We start from the raw sequence: 27257 nt of genomic DNA, 5'->3' as shown, positions 1-27257 counted from the left end.
TTTGTTAATTTAGTATGTAGGGGGTAAAAGATGTAATTTATTTATTTTTACCTGTACAGCAATTGAACCAAGTTTCGGAGCAGTCAGTGATGCCATACTTCCTCGAAATGGACCCATCGGTGTTCTTGCTGATGAAACTATGAACACTTCATTCAGCTTTACAGCTGATGAGTAGTGCCGGGTGCTCTCCAGCTGAGCCTATTGGAAACAGTCAAAGAAGTATTATTTTTCTTCCATAGAGAAAGCAACATTTACAAAAGTAAGAATAAGTCATTGGGTATCAACCACAAGCATCACAAACTTATACATTGTTAAAGAGCATTACTATCTAGCAATGCAATATTGTGTCAATATGACATTATGTTCCGACTGGAGACTCGATGTGAATATCATCAATTACTAAGCCGGGAAAGCCAATGCACATTCATAAAAGACACAAACAGAAAGAAAAACTTTAGTCTTTTAGTCATTCGTCCACACACACTTATCTTGTTCCATAAATCCCATCACACAGAAAAACCTTCGAAGCATAGTTCTGAGTCAAGTCAGTGAGTCATTGCTGCAAAGATGTTTCAAGGAACATTACATACAGATTTACTAAAGACTGGAAATATTTTTAAACATTCTGTAACAGGCTGCATATCTCTGTCTATAAGCAGATTAATATTAAACTAGTAAAAGTTATGGTGTTATCACATGTTTTTAATTAAGAAATGACACCGTATAATATCAATGCAGACACAAAAAAATTAATAATAATAATAATAATAAGAAGAAGAAGAAGAAGAAGAAGAAGAAGAAGAAGAAGAACACAACGATAGCAAGACGAGTGAGGGGAATAGTTATGCTATTAGTCCCAATTCTCACAAAACATACCAATTTTAATGGGTGTTATGACCCATCCAACATAATGCTTACATTGGATGCCAAATGTCCCAACTTTATAGCAACACTCACAGTTCAAAGTACAATATGTATTCACTTAAAAAATGGTCCATTACACGAAAGGACCAAAATGTGTTCATGAGCGTGTTGATGACTGCAACCGAGGAAGTTGGAACACAGAGTGCCTGGAGGTCGAGATCAGCTGACGAACCAAATGGACACCTCAGCACATCTACATCTACATTTATATTCTGCAAGCCACCCAACGGTGCGTGGCGGAGGACACTTTGCCACTGTCATTAACTCCCTTCTCTGTTCCAGTCGCATATGGTTCGCGGGAAGAGCGAGTGCCGGAAAGCATCCGTGCGCGCTCGAATCTCTCTAATTTTACATTCGTGATCTCCTCGGGAGGTATAAGTACGGGTAAGCAATATATTCGATACCTCATCCAGAAACGCACCCTCTCGAAACCTGGACAGCAAGCTACACCGCGATGCAGAGCGCCTCTCTTACAGAGTCTGCCACTTGAGTTTGCTAAACATCTCCGTAACGCTATTACGGTTACCAAATAACCCTGTGCCGAAACGCGCCGCTCTTCTTTGGATCTTCTCTATCTCCTCCGTCAACCGGATCTGGTACGGATCCCACACTGATGAGCAATACTCAAGTATAGGTCGAACGAGTGTTTTGTAAGCCACCTCCTTTGTTGATGGACTACATCTTCTAAGGACTTTCCCAATGAATCTCAACCTGGTACCCGCCTTACCAACAATTAATTTTATGTGATCATTCCACTTCAAATCGTTTCGCACACATACTCCCAGATATTTTACAGAACTAACAGCTACCAGTGTTTGTTCCGCTATCATGCATTCGTACAATAAAGGATCCTTCTTTCTATGTATTCGCAATACATTGCATTTGTATATGTTAAGGGTCAGTTGCCACTCCCTGCACCAAGTGCCTATCCACTGCAGATCTTCCTGCATTTCGCTACAATTTTCTAATGCTGTAACTTCTCTGTGTACTACAGCATCATCCGCGAAAAGCCGCATGGAACTTCCGACACTATCTACTAGGTCATTTATATCTATTGTGAAAAACAATGGTCCCATAATACTCCCCTGTGGCACGCCAGAGGTTACCTTAATGTCTGTAGACGTCTCTCCATTGATAACAACATGCTGTGTTCTGTTTGCTAAAAACTCTATAATCCAGCCACACAGCTGGTCTGATATTCCGTAGGCTCTTACTTTGTTTATCAGGCGACAGTGTGGAACATGCCCAAACAACACGTTTTGAAAACACTCAGGCTAGTGCCTTTCATTGTTCTATTACCACCACCATCACACTGTTTTCTGTACTACGTTACATATTAGATCAACGACAAAACAACCATGCCCGAGACAGGATTCGAACCTGTAACCTCTGGCAAATTGTCATGGTGCGTTAGCCCATTGGGCCATCACAGGCAGGTGATTCCACGATTTCCGGATACACAGGGGTTGATTAAGTGGGCAGGCTAGATGGAGGGGATGGCCTCCCAGGTTGTCTGGCCTTGGGGAGCTTCCAAATATTGAGGGCTTCGAGATTTGGAGATCCTCAGAACCAGACCACTTTTAATCGCCAAAATATGTTCAGCAGATAAGAGCAAGTTTGGAGTTCGAGGCCCCATATGTATGCAAGAAATACACATACCTCTTATCAGGCCATGGCGATTATCAGTGGATGTCTTCAGAATTTTTAGAATTTTTGTAAATATTGTATGAAACTTGAGACCTGTTGAATGATAATCAGCTGTCTGCTAGACGCAGTTATTCTACATGAAACTGTTTTTAATACTATGACATCTATACGAGTGTGCTACAAGTACAGTTTAAAAATGAGTATGTAAGTGATTTATTAATTTTTTAACCAAACGATTACACTCTAAAAATTACATTTTCAAAGGTTACATATAATTATTATACAGTTTATTTCTTGAATACGGAAATCGAATTAAATGAACTAGAATAGAGTCAACTAGATTTAAGCAAATGGTTTTACCAATTGTAGACATCAAGCTCAATACCAGAGTTGTCTAGACCTTACAAGCCGGAACTAACCATTGAAAAAAGTTTTGCAAGGTTTATTTCTGCTTAATGTACCCGTTATCGAATAATTTTTATCCAGTTACTCAGCACCTAAAAGGAATGCACTACGCTCGTTCTATGGCGGCTTCAGCGCGAAACAAATAACAGACCCGTACAATAGGGAAATTATGTGGTAATTTATTTCGTAAATCGAACATCAAACGAATTGAAGAATAACAACGAGGGCAATCAATTTGAACTATGTTGTCGTAAGTACATGGTATGTCTCTCCATGTGAAAGATTCTGGAGTTAAAACTTCCCCTCATTCAGATCTCCGGGAGGGGAACACATTGAGAGTAGACATATTTGAAAGGAAGAAAGGGACAGTGAAAGGAGGAAAGATACGGATTGGAACATGGAATGTGAGGACACTTCTGCAAGCAGGAAAGCTAGAGAATGCAAAACAGGAGATGAAATGGAACATATTAGATGCCCTCGGTTTGTGTGGAATGAGATGGAGAGAGAATGGGGAGATAGAAAGTGGAGATTATAAACTCTTTTACTCAGGGGAAATCACGAGTAGTGAAAACGGAGTAGGAATACTGATAGGACGAAAGTTGAAAAATAAGGTAATGAAGGTACAATATATTGATGGAAGACGGATGATGATACAACTGAAGGGTAGTTCAAAAGATTTGGTATTAATACAGGTATATATGGCAACCAGCCAGCACAGAGATGAGAAAGTGGAAGAATATTATGAGAAAATACAAGAACTCATCGAGGAAGAAAATAGAAATGCCTGCATCATCATCATGGGGGACTGGAATGCAGTGGTGGGTGAAGGAAGAGATGAAGATTCAGTAGGAAAATTTGGATTAGGAATAAGAAATGAGAGAGGTGAACGACTAATTAGTTTCTGTAAAGAAAATTCATTAGCAGTGGGTAACACATTATTTGAACACCACAAAAGGAGACGTTACACATGGATTCAAATTTGAATAGGGAAAGATATCAGCTGGACTACATCCTGATACAAAAAAGGTTTAGGAACTGTTTGAAGAATCCTGAAGCTTATCCAAGAGCGGATATAAATTCAGACCACAACCTAGTGGTGGGAGAGATACAAGTGAAGTTGAAAAAAGTCTGGAGAGGTAAAGCAAAGGAAAGACTAAATATAGAAAGACTCAAAGAGGTAGGAAAGGCATCAGATTTGGATAACAGATTTATGGAAAAATGGCAAAGAGGTAGTGTTGATGGAAGTGTTAATGACAAGTGGATAAAAATGAGGGAAGGACTCATGGACTCTGCCAAAGTAGTACTAGGAATTAGAGTATCCCAAAGCACCAGGAAAGAATGGATAACAGAAAACATGTTGAAAAAGATGGAAGAGCGCAGAAAGTGGAAAAATGTAGAAACTGAAGAAGGCAAAAAGAGGTACAGGAAACTGAATAATGAATTAAGAAGAGAAAATGAAGCAAGAGAAAAATGGATGAAACAGAAATGCGACGAAATGGAGAGAGGGAAAGTGTGAAATGATGTACAGACTGGCTAGTGAGATAGTTTTTGAATATAAAACAAAGAGGAATAGCATGAAAATAGAAAGAGCGGATGGTACTTAACAGAAGAACCACAGGAGGTTTTGAACAGATGGCAAGAATATATTGAATGTCTGTATAAGGGGGATAAAATGCAAAATGAAATTAAGGTTGAAGAGGAGCAATATGTGCTGGAAGATGGAAAGGGATTTACCATCTTGGAAGCAGAAGTAGAAAAGGCGCTGGAGGAGATGAAGAATAGGAAGGCATGTGGAATAGATGATTTGCCAGTAGAACCGTTGAAGAGTCTGGGAAACAAGGCAAGAAAAGATATAGTCTACCTCTGTAATGAGATATATGACAAAGGGGAATGGCCTGAGGACTTCGCTGCAACAGTTATGATACCAATAGAGAAAAATAGAAATACTAAAAAATGTGAAGAGCACCGGACCATCAGCCTAATTTCTCATGCAGCTAAAGTCTTGCCGAGAGTGTTGAATAGAAGGTTATATGGCAAGCTGGCTAGAGGGATTGCAGAGAAGCAGTTCGGATTTAGAAGAGGAAAAGGAACAAGAGATGCTATTTGCCTTTAAGAACTATAGGGGAAAATATATATGGAAAGGGGTAAAGAAATTTTTGCTGTTTTTATAGATTTAGAAAAGGCTTTTGACAGAGTTCAGTGGAACAAGCTGATGGATATCTTGAAGAGGAAAGGAGCAGATTGGAAAGAGACTTATACAGAATCTATATTTACACCAGAAAGTAAGGATAAGGACTGGAAATGAAATGTCAGAAGGAAGCAGCATTGGACGAGGTGTTAGACAAGGTTGTTGCCTTTCCCTACTGCTGTATAACAGAGAGACCACGAGTGTATGTTGGCAGAACTGCTGTTGCGAAACTGTTTTATCCGAATGATTCACAATACGATAACATTTTAAAGATCTCACCCTTCCCTAGGTTCTGGTCTGGTCGGGTCGTGTTGGAGTGCAATAATGAAACCAAAAATAAGTCTTATTTGGGACTATTTCGTTGAGGTTATTGATTTGAGTGCCAAATGCAAAATCGGTGAAAAAGTATATTCACGAAAAGGGCGTACGACCACCGCACAGAAGTCATCTTAAATCATTACAAAAAATGGCTATGAGCACTATGGGACTTAACATCTGAAGTCATCAGTCCCATAGAACTACTTAAACCTAACCTAAGGACATCACACACATCCATGCCCGAGGCAAGATTCTAACTTGCGACCGTAGCAGCAGCACGGTTCCGGACTGAAGCGCCCAGAACCGCTCGGCCACTCTGGCCGGTGGAAATCATTACATTCGAGAAATTTGCAGAGTTTGAGAAGTTAGATGAAAATATCAAACTTTCAGTGGAGGCGAAGAAACAAAAGGTTAGTCAATATGTATATAATAATGTAGTCGATACTAACAATATAGTTCCGACTACATAATTACATAAATATAAAAACGAACATGGTTCGATTATTGCAGGGTGAGCTGTGTCCAATACTGTTGCGAAACTGTTTTATCCAAATGATTTCATAATACGATAACGTTATTACATAAATATAAAGAATAACATAGTTCGATTATTGCAGGATGAGCTGTGTCCACTGATTTTGCGAAACTGTTTAATCCGAATGATTCACAATACGATAACATTTTAAAAATCTCACCCTTCCCTCGATTCTGGTCGGGTCGTGTTGGTACAAGTCGACAGATAATATGTCTTTTCTTGTTGCTGCCAGCACTTAACGATTTAAGAATTTAACAATGTGTGGCACGGAATAAATACATCACTGTACTACGTGAGCTGCGCAGGAGTGTATGTTGGCAGAACTGCACAAAATTTAAACACGTTTTACGTCCCAGTCCTCATCCAGTCTGAGGTGAGCACTGAAAAAAGTTAACGCACTCCATTAAAAAAACTTGTCTAAGAATTTCAACTTCCATTTATCTATAGAAGAATGATGGCACTCACGTAACCAGTCACCAGTCACGTTGCATTTACTCAGTACGATGTTAATTTATTTACTGCATTTTATGCTCCATATTGCACACCAGGTGTCGGTAACTTCTTTACCAACATCAGTTCTAAAATAAACACTAATGGTTGTAAGTACAGTTATCAAAACCTAGTATCCAATATGGAGAATAAAATCCAATTTTAAAAATGAACACCCTACTGAGAAACTGCAGCGTGATTTATAAGTTGGTTCAGAAGCGTTTCATTTGTAATTGTCGCTATAACTGGACTCGCTGCGAATTACTGACGTGTTCCACTTAACAACGTTGATTTTTTTTTTTTTTACTTTTAACGTATTTAATTTCTTGTGGTAGTTTACTATTTTTATTGTGTCGTTATAGGTTTCTTTTACTCCGGCCAAAGACGCTTAACAACAACCACTTACATTGCAACAAAGTCTGCAAGTAAATGATTATTGGGATTTCTCACACGTAAGGTGTCAACAAACGGATCGTGTGTTTGCTGAAATGATTGCCCTCCAGAACTTATAGTTTAATTTTGTCGAGGGTGGCTTTCGTAGAGTAATGAATGCTGCTCTTCCAAAGTATAAACTGAGAGGTCGTGATTTTTTTAGTTCTTATTTCTGCGATAACTTTTACAATAAGCTGGCGAGAAAGGTCAAAAATTTACTTTAAGAATTTGAAAAAATATCTTTTGCAGCCGACATATAGTCTGATCTACATTCCGGAATTTCATTACTTAGTTTGATTTCTCATGGCATTTCAAACGAATTTTTAAATGTTAAGTCACGACTGGGTGTCTTATAGATAACGTAATATCGACTAAATTTGAAACGATACTTCAAGAATAGAGCATAAATCATCAAGCAGTGCATAGTATTGTTCGTAATCGTGTATTTAACATGATTGAAGCACTGCAGTTGTCTGGTTTTGATGATGTGAATTGTGCAATACATCAGATACAACTCTGTATTCGAACCACAGGGGTGGTTCCAACTACTTTACTGCCAAACTGAAAAAAGAAAATTCCATCCCTTTAAATCATTCCTTGGTCGCACAAACCGAGCTGGCAAAAATTCAAAGGGAATGCCTTAATCATTGCGCTTCATCTGTCATTCAGAATTGCCCAACACAGTAAATATGGTTAAATATATATACATGAATTTTAATTTTATGGTGAATCTTTAGTATATGTATTGAGTGTTCTGTTTTTACGAAAATCCTGTTAATTTCTTCTATTTCCAGCTGGAACAGCATTTTCGATATGATGCAACGATTTTCAGAGCTCAAGGATTCGTTAATTCTGTACTTATTTTCAAATCAAATCACGATGACCTCCACTGAAGACTGGACAAATATTCAAAAAATTTTGGAAGTAACGAAACTATTCGAAGGAATTACTAGAAACTCAATTTTCAAGTGAGCTTTTCACGTTAATTCAAGTTCTTGTGACGACTTTACAGCAAAAAAACAAAAACTGATACTACAGAACAATTTTACAAGAAAATCAGGTGATTAATTGAATTCAACCATGAGATTAGAAGAACATACCAAAAACGGTAAGTACACCATTACAACGTATTTAGATCCGCGATACAAGTCAGTGGCATCGTCACATACCAAGTTGAGTCCAAAATTTGATGATGATGATGACGATGATGAAAGACAGAGACCCAAACTCATCTCAAGATGACTGCATTCCTACTAACTAAAAGGTGGCGATTTGAAATTGAAAAATCGGCTTTCAACAAGTTGTGGCTTAATCACAGAGTCTCAATTAGAAACATCGTTACAAACATTAGAATTCGTATGATCGAAGGTAAGCAAGACCCGACTACGACTAACGAAACCGACAAGCTAATAGGTTTGATTGTAGCATCAAAATCAGAGTACAAAAAAGAAAAAGAAACTTCCTCTAAAGGCTGGTCCGCTAATGTGGTGGAAATCAAAAGGACACAAACACTACCATCTGTTGCCATTATAGGCGTCTACCAGCAGGGTAGCTAGTGAACAGTTATTCAGTGGAGCTGACCTATTATACGAAGAACATCGAAATTGATTGCAGGTGAAAAAGCGTCAAAATTACTTTTTGTTACACACAATCTTCCACTGATAAATGTTAAGCATTAATATAATAAAAAACGGTGCCTGGTAAAGAATTGTTAATTTTTCTTAATATATACACTTCCACTAAAATTGGCTTTTGATGTCTGTTTCTGCTTCTGCTTGTTATCACACTTACGCCGCATTACTAGTTATGACAATGCCGAGTCATTGTCAGGTGTACATAGATGAGTACACCGAAAAATTCGAGACGTCTTTCAAAATTTCTCTTTAGTAACTGTTATCATTATTCACAAACTCTATGTGGAGCTCATGGATTCTAATGTTTCCTCTACCATCAACTATTTTTGAACTGTCGAGAAGTTCAATGCTTCTCGTCTTCTACATATACCTGGGAATTACTTGCAGAGAAAACAAAAAGGAAGAAGTTGGAAACGTGTTTTTTCTGATACTCGCTGGAGTGCTCATTACAATTCAGTCAGTCAAAAAAGGAAAGTGGAAACAATTGTGAGCACTTTGGAAAATACGGGTATGCGAGATCCATCCAAGGCAAACCTTGATACTAATCCGCAGCAAACCTGCTCCTTCCAGTTGTATGTGACTAACTTCTTGGCCTGTCTCAACTTTTTGCACGCGGTATTGGAGAAAGTAGACGTAGTCCAACTATAGCGCCTGTCTACAGTCTCCGAAACTGACTTTGGATGAAGGACTCGCCAAATTAAAAGCCCTGAATGAGTCTTTGATGACGTTATTACTTTTGGCACTAAAAAATGCAGTGATAGTGACATTAATACTTACCGACTAGGAAGACGGAAAGTAATTTAAAAAAAAAAATGCCGGATGAATTAGCTCATGGCGCTGGATTATCGACTCAAGAAGTCCATCGTCGTGAAGTAAATCACCAAAAGTTTCTAGACTGTTTAAATAAAATTTATTCTGATGATCCTCTGGCTGTGGCAGTGGAGAATTTGATAGAAATTTATGATATGTCTGTTAAGGTGCGGGTGCTGCAAAAAGGTATCTTAGGCATCTACATGCAGCCGATACGAGCGAGTCCAACAAATCCTTCAGTTTGTAACTAAATGGGATGTCAGTGGATAATTACCATGCATCAGTTATAACCCAGTACTTCTTGAGTAAACGTGCCTTGGTCGCACCATGAGAGAGAAGTTTTAAACTAAAATAAAATTATTTTCGCTCTACAGTGAGTCAAGAAGGACTGGCCAATCTTTCCATTTTATCAGCGGGAAAGTTTCAAATGCAATAGATTTCAGCGACATCGTTAAGAATTTCAGAAAAATAAAAGCACAAAAACATTTACTATAACAATACGAATAATAACTATTATGTGGGTACTATAGGCCTGTAGTAACTTGGCACGTGGACTACTAGTTCTTGATGATACCAGTATGGAGATTTATGGCATTTATTTCTTCGTGTTCCATTGATCCAATGCACAACAGATATGGAACCAGTCGTGATTATATGTAACAGATTTCAAATGCTAATAGACACAAATTATAATACGTGCATAGGAACAAAATATGCTAGTAATTACCAGCTTCGGCATTTCCGACAGTGAAACGGAGGTATAAAGCAATTAAATAATAAAATACAATTATTCCATATTACATGTTATAGATTTGCTAGAATTTTACATCATTAGGCTGAGCGAAAATTTCCTGCTGACATAGGTTATGTTCAGTTAAAATGTGGTAATAGCAAATATTACAAGTACAAGACGTCATATCTTAGTGACATTGTGCAAATATTTACATCTAACAATTCATCAAGAGAGCAAAAAAGAGTTTTCCAGAAGATAATTCTTCAGTTTAGCTGCTCTTAAATTATGGCATTATACTGGTAATAATTTTTATGTCCTATGGGAGAGCATTTAAACGCCATTGTGCTACAGCTGTGTACCCCATTTTGTACTACACTCAAGTTGTATTTTGATCTTGTATCATAGTCATGAAAGATGCTATTAGTTTTGTGCATGGGGAGGTTCTTAATTAAACTGCACATATGAAATAGGATATATTTTTAGGTCGTTGGTAACACTAGCGTTCCAGCCAGTCCCATGGCCAGATAAAGTGGGAGGGTTAATCTTTGAGTTAACCATCCAACATTGTACAAAAACTGACAGGTTCCTATACACTCATAGCCCGCCTTGAATTGGAATGGATATAACGGAAAACGATCCAAGCTTATGAATAAAGGACTACGAATAGGTACATGGAACATAAAAACACTGTACGCTGCATGACAAAGATACTTGATGAAGAACTGACAGAGTACAAGATGGATATTACAGTCTTGCAAGAGATAAGATGGCCTGGACAAAGTATGCACAGAGAGAAAAACTATCTGATCATTTACAGTGGTAACAAGCATGGTCACCATATGTTTGGGACAGGATTTGCAGTTCATAACAATATAATGGCCAATGTGATGACGCTAAAAAATGTCAATGAAAGAATATACCACATCCGATTCAAAGGCATTTATAAATGTCCATGCCCAAACTGAGGAGGAGGAGGAGGACATAAAAGACAAATTCTATGACACCTTAGACCAGATGTACTCCAGATTACCACAGTACGACATCAGAATTGTGGTGGGAGACTTAAATGCCAAAATAGGACAAGAACAACAATGACAAGCATATATAGGCATGTTCAGCCTTCACACTGAATCAGATGATAATGGTATGAGGCTTATCAACTTCGCAACAGCTAGAAACATAAAAATAGCAAGTACATCATTCCCCCATAAAGACATGGGCCTCACTGGATGGATTAACTAGGAACCAAATAGGCAATGATTTGATAGAAAAAAACATAGAAAGGCTATAACAGATATTAGGACAATGAGAGGCGCTGAGATAGGATCAGACCATTATTTTGTGCTAATAAAGATGAAAAAATCACTACCAAAACCACCAAGTAAGAACATCAGTGATAAAAGAACCCAAGGAGTAGTTGTGAATAGGCTAAAACAGGAGAAGGAGATGAATAAACAGTTTAAGGGGAAACTTACAAATAGATTCGCTGAATTAGAGAATGACAACAAAAGAAGATGATATCAACACAAAATGGAAGAAGATAACAGTTATGAGGGAGACAGCACATGAACTACTAGGCGATAATAATAATAGCAATATAAAGCGCAAATTATGGTTCAATGAAACATGTAGAAAAGTAGTAGGAGAGCCAGACAGACAATGATGAACAATAACAACCATGAAAACCAAGCAACATACAGGAAAGTCACGAGAGAAATGAAGAGTATAATATGGCGAGAGAAAGGAGCATTCATATATATATAAACAGATAGAGAAGGCTGAGGAGGACTATAACCAGAACAATGGTAAAAAGTTTTACAGGACAATGAATAGCTATAGAAAAGAGTACAGAGCTTAGTCTGTGGTAATGAAGGACGAGAAAGGAAAACTGATCACTACGAATGAAGGAAATTTAGAGAACTGGAGGAAATACTTCAAAAAACTGCTCAACAACCCGCTAGATACCTACAAGAATGAAAACAAGACAGAAAATCAGACCGTACAACCATTAATCGAGGAACTAACTGTGATGGAGGTGAAGGAGGCAACGAAATGACTAAAAAAAATATGGGAAGGCCTCTGACGTATACATGACACCAGCAGAGCTCATCAAAGAAGGGGAGAGAAGATACATGAATGGTTGGCCGATATGATAAAAGACGTATATAGAAAAGAAGTAATGCTGGAGGAATGGGAAACTGCTGCAATATGTCCCATATACAAGAGAGGAGACAAAACGCTGACACGGGACTACAGAGGGATATCTCTTGTATACACATGCTATAAGGTAATACCAGAAATCTACTGAACGGGCTCAAACCCATACATTGAGGAAATATTACACACAGCACAAGCAGGGTTCATAAACGGTAAATCAACAATCGACCAATATTCGCACTAAGACAAATGTCAGATAAGAAATGGCAGTACAGTCATGAAACCTTTTGCCTGTTTATAGATTTCAACAAAGCATATGAGAGCATAGTAAGAGAGGAAATGTGGAGGATAATGGCACAGTATGTGACACCTGAAAAGCTGGTAAAGCTAACTAAAATGTGTGTGATGGGATCGAAGTGTAGAGTGAAAGTGCAGGGGGATTTCTCAGAAGCATTTGAAGTAAAAACATGAGTGAGACAGGGAGATATTGTATCACCAACCCCATTCAACTTGGCCCTCAACAACACCCTGAGGAGGGTAACGTGTGAAAATGCAGGAGTCACCACAGGAAAAAAGATGGATGTCCTGGCTTTTGCGGATGATATTGTGCTGATAGAAAAGAACGTGGAAGACCTGTAGAAAATGGGGACTATGCCAATTGAAGAATTTAAGAAAGTAGGACTAACACTAAGTATAAATGAAAGTAAAACAAAGTTCATGGCAGTAGGAAGAAGAGCTCATTTAGGACCAAACCATCTAAAAATCGGAAATCTAACAATACAGAAGACAGACACATTCACGTACCTCAGTGTCAACATCAACCAACAAAACCTTATAGAACAAGAGCCAGTAACCAGAATTCAAGCTGGGGGAAGATGCCTAGGAGCTATGCACATCATCATAAGATCGAAGTTACTATCTAGCCAGGCAAAAATAGGAATATATCAAACCATCACAAGCCAATAGTGTGCTATGGATGTGAGGCATGGACCCTGACAAAGAAAACAGAGAAAAAACTCGTCACTTTTGAAAATAAAGTACGGAGGAAAATATATGGACCAGTGAAAGAAAATGAACAGTGGAGAATAAGGAAAAACAGAGAACTCAATTATAGACACTGCCTGACGTCGTAACGAGTGTGAAAATTAAGAAACTAAGATGTTACGGACATGTGAGGAGGAGAAGGGAGAACACGGAAATAAAGGTTGTAATGGATGGGAAGCAGAAGAAAAGAGACCACTGGGACGGCCGAGAATGAGATGCAAGGATAATACCATGGGAGACATGCAGATACTGCGTCTGGGAGGTGAAGACGCAGATGACAGGAAAGTGTGGAAGTCTGGAATGAGTGAAGCCAAGGACCGATTGCGGTTTGTGTGGCCAGTACAAGTAACTAGTAATACTAAGCGTCAGCCATTAAGTGACGCATGGCTTGAAGACTTTGTGAATTTAATCTCACCAGCTTTCGCAGCCATATGCCCCCCCCCCCCCCCTCTAGCAACGGGATTACGGATTACAATCATCCGCTTCTGGCACCGTTTTCGTATGAAGAACTGGTGAATGGCATTAAAAAGAGCGTAACTTCCACACCCGGTGAGTAAGGTATACACTGTCAGATCATAGAAAATCTCCCAGACACAGCGTCCAGAAAACTGTTACAGATATTTAACCAAATATTGATGAATGACACGCTAATAGAAGATTGGACAACTCAAGTAGTGGTACCCATAGTGAAACCACATAAGGATGAAGAGCAGGGCAAATCATATAGACCTATTTCTCTTTCTTCCTGTATTGGCAAAACTTTAGAAAGCCTGGTAAAAAATAGCTTGGAATGGTGGTTGGAATCAAATCAGACCCTGTCATCGAGTCAGTATGGGTTTAGAAACGTCAGAGAGCTATGACGCAACAAAAAGAAAAGAGAATGTAACAGCTCTATTCCTGGATATAGTTGGAGCGTATGATAATGTTCTTATACCTGTGTTGCTACAGAAGTTGGAAACCATTGGAATCCCGCCACAACTGATTTATGGAATCAGCACTTTCTTGCTCAAAGACACATATGGGTTCGGTTCTGAAATAAATTAGTTGGACCACGTTGCCTTACAACAGGTCTTCCACAAGGAGCTATCCTCAGCCCCCTACCCTTTGCACTATATACTAAAGAGCTGGCGAGGACTATCCCTTTCCCAGTTAAAATCCTCCAGTATGCAGATGATATTTGTGTATATGTGTCGACCAAAGGAATGGATCAGGCTGTGTGTGAGCTATCAAATGCGACGGGCACACTGGATCAATCATTGCGTAGCTGTGGGTTACAGATTTCGGCAGAAAAATCAGTACTTGTTCCTTTCACGAACCAAAGTATGCCAGGGTACTTGAACAGTGCTAGACTTTCTGGTCATAAAATACCACTAAAATCCCATGCGAGGTTTCTTGGTGCTCTCTTCGAAGTGAGGTTCTTCCAATGTTCCTATATGACTATCACATAGCTCTTATCACGATATTCCTGTAACATATGTCGACTATTCCAGCAAAGGAAAAGGATATGGGCAGTTTTCGCCTACATCGTACCTGGCAGAAAAGTGGGCAGGGTACCTTAAACTATATACAGATGGCTCAAAAATAGGGACGGAAAGTCATACCGGATGTGCTTTCTTCTGTCCAGAATCTGCAGAAGAAAGGAAGTTTCAACTACCAGGTGATGCTTCCATATTTCTTGCTGAAACTTTCGCTATTATAGAGGCAATGAAATATGCAAGATCTCTCAAAATACCCAAGGCAGTAATAATCACTGACTCTCAAAGCGTTCTTAAATCCATTAGTTACAGGAATTGGGACAAAATAACTAGTAAATACATCCCGACATACTGGATCATTATCACAAAGCTAAGAAGACTGGCCAAATTATAGAATTTGTATGGGACAAATCACATTCCGGCATTCTATACAATGACAAAGCAGATCAACTACCTAGAGATGCGATTTACAGTGGAAGACCTATGGACATTAAACTGCCATATACAGAATACCTCCTAAAAGTAAAACAACAAGCGATTCTCTCCTGGCAGGAGAATGGACTGAAAGCCAACAAACAATAGGTAAAAGCCTTGCACGCATACAGAATCCATACCAAGACAAACATGGTTTGCGAACTTCAAACATTCAAGGAAAATTATAGCGTCCATTGTGAGTATGCGTCTCAATCAAGGATCTTCCCCTGTCAACTTACATAGAATCGGCGTATCGGAGACACCCTACTGTCAATGTGAAGAGGAAACAATTGGTGATGTAAATCACATCTTATTTCAGTGTAGACGCTATGAGAAAGGCAGAGTCAACTTTTTAAAGGAGCTCTTAAGACTTGGTCACTGCCAGCCGCTTTGCACGATCCCAATTTTCGGAGACACCACCAGGAGTAGATACGATGTCATATCCCGGTTTCTTGCGAAAGAAGACATAAAAATCTAAAATGAATTGAACTTAACTAAAGAACTTAATTAACAAATAAATTTTTAGCGGTTAACTGTGTTTTGTAACCTGATTACAATAATTTTGATCTGAAAACATGTGAATGTATGCCTATGACGAAGAAAAAAAATGTTACCTTGTTATGTGTATCAGTACATTTATTTGTGATGGCTAAAAAGTTTGTATGCTAGAAGCCAATAAAATAAATAAATAAAATAACTGGTAATACTACGTGCTGTACCGATTTGCAGACGCTAGTTGCCAAGTGTGCAGAGTAGGCTATTAGCCAGTGTTGACTAGACTATTGTGTGCTTTGTCACAGACCTGTGCTGTCGCCATCTATGCCTTGTTTCGCTATTATCAGTATATTTTTATTCACATGCCAATACCAACAGTGATCTCAGCTTCTGTAACACAAAGCAATCAACTGACGATTACAGCCGTCGTGCACATTGCTGCTTACCTGATGAAAAGTTACAGTTCGCGAGTGATACCGGCACTATCCCGTACTAAGTTATGAAACTAGCTTACATTATAATAGTATAGGCTTCGTTTGAAGATATATATTTTCTTATTCTGTTCTTTATTATTTCTTGCTCTCTACCTAATGGTTACTGTGCTAAATGATGATTCGTGCTCAAAGTCTCTCTCTTACGGTATATGTTTTCATAATTATATTAAAATTACTAGAGCATACAGCACACGCACTATAAATACTTTTTCAGCCGTCACATTTATATTATGTAATTGTTTTTTTACAAAATGTGTACTACAAATACATCAATTTCTAATGAGACCGGTGCCCTCCTTTAATTTCGCCGCCGCTGGTCCTCTGACGGACTTAGTCTACCACTACTGATCCATCCGAAGTATACCAGCGCCAGAATACGTGGCTAACTTCGTGGCTGTAGTCTGGCAAAAACCAGTTTTCGTGTCGCTCAAATACGCGTAGCTATTTCGTAGCGACAACTGTGCGAGTATAGTCCAATTTCAGTATGCACATTAGAAGATTTTTACTAATGTTTCAATCCTTTGCTCACTCATGCTGAAATGTGAGAAGTTGTTTTATTTTTCAGCTTAAGACAGTACTTTTAATGGAAAAAAGTACATTTGAGTACCGGTACAGTAGTATCAGTGTACCAACTTTGTTAGTTATATATTATAAGGAAATATTTATTTATTTATCACCGTGTCATAGTACAAACGATATTGGACTTGTCATACGCAGAAATTAACACTATAGAATATACAAAATGAAATTGTCTACAATTGGATTTGTCATACGCAGAAATTAAAATATAGAATGTACAAAATGAAATTGTCTATAATAAATGACAGCAAACGTACAGTTTCTTTCCACATAAATGGTTTATAGTAATTTGTTTCTCAGTAACAATATATAACTAGTACTAGTTCCGACGTTTAGGTCCTAGTACAATCGGATTTTTAAACCACAAGTGCCAGTTCTGAACTTAGAGATGACTCAGTGGTCAGTATCGGATTTATTTTACGCCGTGGAGAGAAACACCAAAGCCTACGACGATATATACAGTTTAGTATACTCAAAGACGGATACTTTCGCCAAGGAAAGCTGTCTGGTTCAGTGTGAAGTGATAACGGAAAACTAAAAACAGCACCGCGTCCTTGAACATTAATCTGCTCGACAGGGGGTATGTTTCAAGGCTAGTGTCAGCAAAACTGACGATTACCGGCAACTCTCGTATGAACACCAAAACAGATTTCGTAAATGTAGAAAATTCTCAGTACTAAAAAGACATAGCCAAAGAACAAAAAATGCAATCGTAGTGGAATCTGTTGGTGACTGAACATACGGTATAATGTATCCCATAAATCTGTGATTAAAAATGTAAAATCAGGTTCGGTTGTAACACGTAATCCAGAGCATAACATCCAAGAAAGACTTCAGTGTTGAAATGCGTGCTGTGTTGGTAAAAAAAATTACACGTCAATCTGAAAGATACGATAGAATTGAAAATTTGGTTCCTTCATGCATTCAGAAATGCTTTAGGGATTAATAAACAAAATATATCAATTTTGTTTTTCAATTCGAAAGACTTGTCTCCACTTTCAGTACTAGTTTTTTACTGCACAATCTCGAATTAAGTTGCTTGCATTTCACATGGGTGCTGTACAGCTTTTACCATCAATTAGAACAATACAAGAGAATATGAGTTTAATTATCGCACCGCTGCAAAAATGAGCAACATAAATATCAGTGTCACTGGGTTTGAGAAACGGATGAAATCGATAAAACCAAACAATCCCTATGAGATTCTACATAGAATTTGCAGCGGGGTTAACTCCTCTTTTAACTATAATATACTGTAGATCCATCATACAAAAAAAAAAAAAAAACAGGGCTGGTAGTGGAAAGAAAGAACACCCGCCTACAAGAGGGGCACCAATAGCAGAATGTAATGCGGTATTTTGAACAGAATGGCGTTCTCCATGACAACGTTTTATCTTGGATGAGAATTATCAGCATATGTGACCTCGAGTGCACCACAAGCAAGGGTGTTGGGTCCCTTTCTGTTCATGTTTAACATTAATGATCTTTCAGATAATGCTTTGCGTAACCCCATACTATTCGCAGAAGATGCAGTTATCTAAAATGAAGAACCATCTGAAAAAAAAACTGTAGAAATATCCAGTTGGATCTTAGTAAGATTTGAAAGTGTGTGAAGGTTGGCAACTTGCTTTAAATGTTCAGAATTGTAAAATTCTGCATTTCACAAAAAAGATGTATCCTATGGCTACAGCATCAACATGTTCATATTAGAAATGGTCAGCTCATACAAATACTTTGGTGGAACACCTTGTAAGGGTATGAAGTGGAACGATTGCATAGGCTCAGCTGTGGGTAAAGCAGGTGGCAGGCTGTGGTTCATTGGCAAAACGTTAAGAATTGCAAACAGTCTACAAAGGGGATTGCTTATAAACAATTTATTCTAGCGCGTGGTGCCCATACCAGCTAGGACTGATGGAGGATATTGAATGTGTACAGAGAAGGGCAGCATGAATAGTCACAATTTGTGTGACCCATGGGAGAGCATCATGGAGATGCTGAAGAAACTGAACTGGCAAACACTTGAAGATAGAAACAAACTATCCTGAGAAAGCCTACTTAAAAAAAAACAGCTTTAAAAGATCAATTTAGGAATATGCTGCACCCCCTAGGTGTCACTCGAACAGAGTTCGTGAGGACACGAGTAGATTAGTTACAGCACACACAGAGGAATTTAAATCAGTCGTTCTACCTGTGCTCTGTACATGAATAGAATGGGAAGAACCCCTAATAAATGGTACAATGAAAAGTTCCCCCTGACATGTACTTTGCAGAGTATGGATGTACATGTAGATGTAGACGGTCAATACAAATGTATCATAGGGATCAATATTGGACCCACTCTTCTTTTTGTTATATATGAATGGTTTGCTGTCATATAAACAAGAAGTAGAAATTGTTCTCTTTGCTGACAGTTCAAGTATTATAGTCAAGCCTAATGGAGAAAATGCAACACTTGAAAATGTAAATCAAACTTTATTGAAAATTAATGCCTGGTTTTCTGCAAATGGACTTATACTGAACTTAGATAAACGACAATACACATAATTCTATTACTGCACAAGGCGCAGTACATTATTAGAAATAATACAAAATGATAAATCAATACATGGAACAGAATATTCAAAATTCTTAGGTGTTTATATTGATATGAAACTGGAACAGAGAAAGTCGTATATTATAGATCTTCTCAAATGTCGTAGCTCTTCAAGTTCATATTTTTATTCTTATTTGGTATGACTCATCACTGAGGAAGAAAGTGATGGTTGCACAGAAGCCTGAAGCTGAGCATAATGTGTGTTGTCCTCTCTAGAACCTATAGCAGACAGATTTTTGAATAGTAAGGCATAATGACAACATGTACAGCCTTATGGAGTTTGTTGTTAACAAACAGTCACAACTTGAAAACAACAGTAAAATTTGTGAACATAATACTAGAAGAAGTATTCAGCAGTAAAAAAAATCTTTGACCATCTACCCAGTGATGTAAAGAAGTTAACAGATAAAAAGTGAAATCATATCTGTTTGACAATTCTTACTCTCTAGAAGAAAGAATTTCTGAGTGTGTAAATATAATCTGACTTTGTGTGTGTGCATGGTGGGGGATTGGGCAGAGGGATTTTGAACATATACATCATAAGAAAAACTTACAGCATTCAGGTAATTGGTCAGCATGTTGCCAAGTGTAAAACTCATTTGTTGCACATCATACAGAGAGATTGCACTTATGATCCTTGTGACATACAAATAACTGAACTAAACTGAAGTAGTGAATACATTTAGTTTTACTAAGCAGTAAGAACAAAACACAGCTTGAAATTTAAAGGAAAATGTGTAGTAGTGTTTTTCCCCCCTTTTCAAATAACCTGATAATGGCATTATGATCAAGCATAGAATTTGCTATTCATTCATCATATTCTATGAATCAATTTCCAATAAGAGTCTAGTGTCATTTGTGTCATGTTCATGGATATTCCAAGTTTTTATTTAAAGTGTTCTCTCTCTCTCTCTCTCTCTCTCTCTCTCTCTCTCTCTCTCTCTCTCTCTCTCTCTCTCTCTCCCCCTCCCTCTCCCCCCCCCCCCTCCCTCTCCCTCTCTCCCCTCCTCCAGTGCATCAATGCCTGAGAGTGAAAAGCTTGCAAGACAATTTGCCTGAACAGTAAATTTCCTTTATACTTTTTCGAATCAAGAAAATGATCTAGGGATTGTATTAGCCTAGAATACACATCTATACAACGAGTAGTGTTGGTTTAGGCAACCTAAATAATTTGAATGATGTGAAAGCTTGTTGTTGAGAGGTAAATGTAAACAGTATCGGTGTTTATTCAGTAGTTTTGTTCATATGGTACTCAAACAAAGTATTACAACCACTTACTTAATAGCATGTTGGTCAATTTTGGAATGTAATGCAACAGCAATTCTGTGGGGCGGATCTGCCAAGTCCTTCATAGGTTATAGAGATATGCGTCACCATATGTCTACACATCACGAAGTTCCTAAATTCCTGTAAATTATGGGCCAATGGGTGCAGAGCTGGCATCCCATAGCATCCCAGAAGTGTTTCATTCCACAGAGTTCATATCGAGCAAATTTGGTGGCCCAGACATCAGTTCACTATCATGCTCCTCAAACAACCTGTAGCACAATTCTTGCCTGGTAACACAAATAGTTATCCTCCTGGAAAATGCCATTTTCACTGGGAAGACATCAAGTTTGAAAGAATGCAGGTGGTCCACAATAAAGTTGGCACCATCAACAGCTGTCATGGTGCCTTTGATTACTACCACAGGTCCCATGGAAGCCCAGATGAAGTGCCTGAGGCAGGGTACACATTTAAAACAACCATTTGTCTATGAGACAGGATACCTGGAAGGTACCACAGACCTGGGACAACAAGAAACATTATTCATCTGACCAGGAAACAAGGATAACACTAAAAGAAATTGATTTGAAGGACAGGTGGCCCATGCAAGTACTTCATCTCTTGTAGTTATTGTGATCTACATCCCACCTTGGGGACACATGACATCCTTTTGTACACTCACTACATGCAAAAATATGTAACAAAACTATTAATACTTCCTTGCTCTTAACTATTAAATCACTATACTGCTTAACATCATAGTCCTCATTCATTGTCTGGCTAGAAGCTGGGTAACACATCACGCTAGCACGTTGATCTGTGACACTACACTGATTATTGGCTCTATTTGGGGAAGTAGTCAGTTGGAAGGAAATGGTGATCACTTTAGCACAAATCAAACTTTTCTCATTGAGCTCTCTCTCTCGCTCTGTCTCCTTCAGTGCTGAAGTATGTGTTAACACACAAATTTAGGAGACCTATCTGCTCTGATGACATGAGTTCAACTACCTGTACACTTAGGCCAAAGGCCGTAGAAATCATGAACATGTTACAAGCAGAAATGGCTGAGTGAGTAGTGAAATGAAATTAGTGAGAGCCTTTACATTAAAGGTTTCTTGAATGTAGATTTAAAGGAAACAGACTATAGCCTTAGTTGTAGTTTTCTCTGTTGCATCACCTATTTGAATATATGCATGAGAGGGACAGTTATAGTGTGGTATCCCATCCTTTTGGCCCTGTGACATCATGCCACCCACCGCATTTTATTACTGTTAATATGAAGTGCACCAGGAAGTTTAAAATATGTCTCAAGTAGATGTAATTACAATGGTTTGTTCACAATCCAACAATGATTTGCTGAAGAACGAAGTGTACTACTTTGCTTTCCACCATCTGCCAATAGGTGGCGACAATGGTAAGTAGTGGTAGAAAGAAACATATCACAGAGTCAGGCAGTTATCTTGGACCTCGGTCAACATAACCTCATTCAAATATTAGTCGATTTGTGTCTGCATCATAAAGTTGTTCTTGATTGAAAATGTCAGTTTATGAACCTAATTCTCGTCATTTGTGGGAGGTGTTACTGTTTTGTTTCAATATGAAGAAAACAGCAGCTGTCTCATCGAATGCTCTCAAGTACATATGGTAAGGACGCTATTAGTGAAAGAATGTGTTGTGAGTGGTTTCAAGGCTTCAAGAACATTGATTTTAACATTGTAGACTGGCATAGTGGTGGAAGAGAGAATGTTTTCGAAGAAGCAGAATTGGAGATACTGCTGAGTGAAGACTCGTGTCAAACTCAAGAAGAATTGGCACGATTAGTGAGAGTGACACAGCAAGCCATTTCAAAAAGTCTCAAGGCTATGGGCATGACTCAGAAAAGGGAACTTGGGTCCCGTTTGAGCTGAAACTAAGAGACATTGAATGGCATTTGTGTGTTTGTGAACAGTTGTTTCAGAGGCAAAAACAGAAGGGATGCCTGCATCACATTGTGAGTGGGGATGAAAAACGGATTCATTGCAATAACCCTAAATGCAAAAAATCATGGGGATATCCCGGCCATGCTTCCACGTCGACGGCCAAACCGCATATTCGCAGCTCCAAAATCATGCTCTGCATTTGGAGGGACCAGCTCGGTGTCGTGTACTATGAGGTGTTAAAACCAAGTGAAACAATCACAGGTGCTCATTATCGAACACAATTAATGTGTTTGAGAAGAGCATTAAAAGACAAACGGCCACAATACAGCGAGAGGCATGATAAAGTGACTTTGCAGCATGACAATGCTCGACCCGACGTTGCAAAAGAGGTCAACACATACTTGGAAACATTAAAATGGGAAGTCCTACCCCACCAGCCATATTTTCCAGACATTGCTCTCTCTATTACCTGTTTAGATCAATGGCACATGGCCTGGCTGATCAACACTTCGGAACTCACGAAGGAGTCACAAATTGGATCGGTTCGTGGATCGCTTCAAAAGACGAACAATTTTTTCGATGCGGGATTCGTACACTGCCCAAAAGATGGGAGAAAGTAGTGGCCAGCAATGGAAAATAATTTGAATGATACATATGTAACCAATTTGTTTCATTAACGCCTCAAATGTTGGGGAAAAACGGCGAAAGCAAAGTTGTACACCTAGTACATTAGAGTTTAACAGCAAGGTTTGTGTCTCTCCCTCCCTCCTCCTATGTTGAGGATATTATTATGGTTGGGGTTTAGATTAAGGTCTAAATGACACTATTGGTAGATTTGAAAATTCATACAGCCTGTCAGAAAATTGTCATGTTGTGCATTAAATATTGTGACTTTAGCATAGTTTTTTTAGGCTTTTGATGTTGCTATGATATGTGGTGTGACACATGGAGACAGACATGTTTACATATTGTTACCTCAGTTCTATAACATCAATGCAGAGTATGTCACTCGGGATACAATGGATAGCTGGGATGGTGGAATTTCAATTGGTGGCAAGTAAATCAACAATCTGCTCAGTTCACTTGTACATAACTTCTCCAATCATACTGTAATCATTGGCAGAGACAATTAATTGGCAAAATTACAGATTTGTTAGTGGTGGATATGATAAGACATTCTGCGAAATATTACTACGTGCCTTCTCTGAAAACTACCTTGAACAGATAGTTAGGAACCTGACTCATAATGGAAATATATTGGATATTATAGCAACAAATTGATCTGATTTCTTTAAGGATGTCCACACCAAAACTAGCATCAGTTACCTGACACAGCTGTGGGAAGAGTGATTACCAAAGTATAAAAGACAACTAAAACAAGCAGAAAGACTTATATTTTCACCAAACTACATAAAAAATCAGTAATGTCATATCTCAGTGAGCAATGTGGAACTTTCAGCACAGGGTAGGAGCATGCACAGGAACTATGGCTTAAGTTTAAAAGAATAGTTGACCGTACACTGCAACACATGAAACCAGTACAACAGTTCATAATTGGCTGTAAAGAAACAGAGATTATTGTGTAATAGGTGTAAAACAAAGTGTAAGGCTGTAGGTAGAAACATGCTGAATGAAATGCGTTTGGCTGTCAAGAGAGAAATGTGCGACGCCTTCAATGACTACCATGGCAGAATACTGTTAAATGATATTTCACAAAACCTAAAGAAATTGTGGTCATATGTAAAGGTTGTTAGTGGCACCAAAGTTAGTGTCACGCCCCTAACAAATGAGACAGGAACTGGCAGACCCTTACCAAACAGGACTAACAGGAGATATTGAACATTTACAGAGATTGTCAGTACAAATGGTCACACGTTGGTTTGATCTATGGGAGTGCGTCACAGAAATATTGAAGGAAGGTTCATTTCATTTAAAATCACCCAAAATAAAGAAATCTCGTTGCCATCATGTCACAGATATTTGTAAAAATTTAGTGTAAGTAAGTACATAAATAGAAAGTGATAAAATATTTTTTTCAGATTTTTTAGATCAAAACTGTAGTCATGGGGGCTATTTTGAAATCTCTAGCATTTTCTCCATCTGGCATCAGTACAAAAGGTAGGTTGAAAGTTTTGTACTACTATAACTCCCTTATTTATAAATCAATTTTATTCAATTGGGTGTCATTAGAAAGATAAAAGGACCAACTATATCACTAAACTACAAAAATGCTGCAACTGTGCATATAAATATGCGCAAATCTGTAATTAATGTCTTTTTCAATTTTTTTTTTTCAAAATCAGCAATTTTTTCCCTCAAAATCACAAGTTTCACCAATATAAATTTTGTCTCACAGAATCCCTATTGTCATACATTTCTACAAAAAAAAATCAGAAGGGTGTTTGTTCTGCTTAATCATTTAAAACAGTAAGAACATAAATAATAATATACGAGGTGCGACTAGAAAAAAAACCGGACTGATGCTGGAAAAAACATTTATTTACAATTATTTACAATTTCATGTTATCTCCTTCAATGTACTCTCCTCCTCGGTCTCTACACCGCTCCATACGAATTTTCCACTGTTCATAGCAATGCTGCAGATCATTTTCGGTAAGTCCATACATTACTTCCGTCGCTTTTTCTTTTACTGCTTCAACAGTCTCAAATCTAGTTCCTTTCAAAGCTGACTTGACTTTAGGGAAAAGAAAAAAGTCACAGGGGGCCAAATCAGGTGAGTAGGGTGGATGATCTAAGATGGGAATGTTGTGTTTTGCCAAAAACTTCTTCACTGACAACGCACTGTGAGCTGGGGCATTGTCTTGGTGAAGGATCCATGACTTTTTTTCTCCACAAATCGTTCCGTTTTCTCCGTACTCGCTCACATAGGGTAGCCAGGACGCTAATGTAGTAATGCTGATTCACTGTTTGTCCCACTGGTACCCAATCAATGTGCACAATCCCTTTGATGTAAAAAAAAAAAAAAAAAAAAAAAATCATCATTGCCTTGAATTTCGATTTTGACATTCGTGCTTTTTTTTTGTCGTGGAGAACCAGGAGTTTTCCAATGCATCGATTGGCGTTTAGTTTCGGGATCGTAAGTAAAAAACCACGATTCATCGCAAGTAATAACATTTTGTAAGAAGGTGGGATCACTTTCAATGTTTTCCAGGATGTCAGAACAAATCATTCTTCGGCGTTCCTTCTGTTCAATTGTGAGACACTTTGGAACCATTTTTGAACACACTTTTTTCATGTTGAAACTTTCATGAAGAATCTGCCTAACACTTTCCTTGTCAACTCCTGTTAACTCAGACACTGCTCTGATTGTTAAACGGCGATCTTGTCGAACAGGTTTACCGATTTTTTCAATGTTTGCATCAGTTTTTGCTGACAGTGGTCTGCCAGTGCGAGTGTCATCACTGGTGTCTTCACGGCCATCTTTAAATCGTTTAAACCACTCAAACACTTGTGTTCGCGATAAACAATCATCGCCGTACACTTGTTGTAACATTACAAACGTTTCACTTGCAGATTTTCCTTGTTTGAAACAAAATTTGATGTTAACACGCTGATCTTTCTGTACACTCAACATTTTCTGACGCACAGACAAAACGTCAACTACTTAAAACAGACGCCACGGGCAGACTGAGTGCAGGAGGCAGATGAAACTCGAGCAGCAGGCGGAGCGAGAGTCACGTGACAGGCCACGCGACTTTCAGCCTTATTGCATTCGTTTTATTGTTTCACCAGTACTAGTCCGGTTTTTTTCTAGCCACACCTCGTACATGTTTCATTTTGTGACTCTTACCTAGTGGTCACAAATGATGATCAGTTCTCATAAAACACATTCATAAAATTCCAAAAAGCATTGATTCTGTCAAACAAGTTTTCAATGGACAATATTATGTCTGATTCAAAAGTATATAAACAACCAGTACTTGTGCTTGCACTAGGAGCAGGCAATGTCATTAAAATGTTTTCATAAGGTATCCGGCAACTTCAGTGTGAAGTGGCCATGAATAACTTGATGAAGGGCCACTTGGACTCATGAACTTGACTTTTGCATCTCTGTGTTCTTCACTTATCTCTAGAATTTTTCCAAGCTACCACTGATTATCATAGATAGCTGTGAAAAATGTTTCTTCTTTAATTGTGTTAGAGGCAGTGTTTTGAATTCCATGAGGAACTTAAATGATGAAACACACTTTATCAGCAACTTGTTTTCATTCAGTGGTTTGAAAAAATGATTCACTCTTGTCCCAGGAATGGTAGAACCAGTCTCATATCGTTTTTGTAACATGTTTGTGAACTTTGTTACCTCCTCTGTTGTAACATAAAATGTTTCTATTCCTGGAACATGTGTTTTGGCAAATGTAAACAGATCTTTTGGACTTAAAATGTTACTGTCATATGGACACTGTAAACTTGCTCTAGTTGCTAAACATTTAATAGTACCACCAACTCCATCACATGCATTTTTGCCATGAGTAGTGGCAAAAAAATTCCATTCTGCAGTTACTCCATGATCTTGTTTGTGATGGCACAAACTTAAAAAGTTCTTTAAGTTTTTATATTGTGCAGAACTGCCATCACTGAAGTACATAACATGCTGGATGTGTGGTAATTGTCCAATACATAAGTGA

At 38.3% G+C, this 27257-nt stretch overlaps 1 protein-coding gene across 1 annotated transcript in view; it reads right to left on the bottom strand.

Moving 5' to 3' along the window:
* The window catches only part of LOC124777247 (acetyl-CoA acetyltransferase, mitochondrial), a 112117-nt gene that overhangs the window by 75834 nt on the left and 9026 nt on the right, over positions 1-27257 (bottom strand). Inside the window, exon 2 of the mRNA XM_047252574.1 lies at positions 52-198. Coding sequence (XP_047108530.1) covers positions 52-198 — 147 coding nt within the window. The remainder of the gene's footprint in view (positions 1-51; positions 199-27257) is intronic.

The sequence above is a fragment of the Schistocerca piceifrons genome, chromosome 2, assembly GCF_021461385.2.
Source record: "Schistocerca piceifrons isolate TAMUIC-IGC-003096 chromosome 2, iqSchPice1.1, whole genome shotgun sequence".
NCBI lineage: Eukaryota > Metazoa > Arthropoda > Insecta > Orthoptera > Acrididae > Schistocerca > Schistocerca piceifrons.
This window is presented reverse-complemented; position numbering and strand designations above follow the sequence as displayed.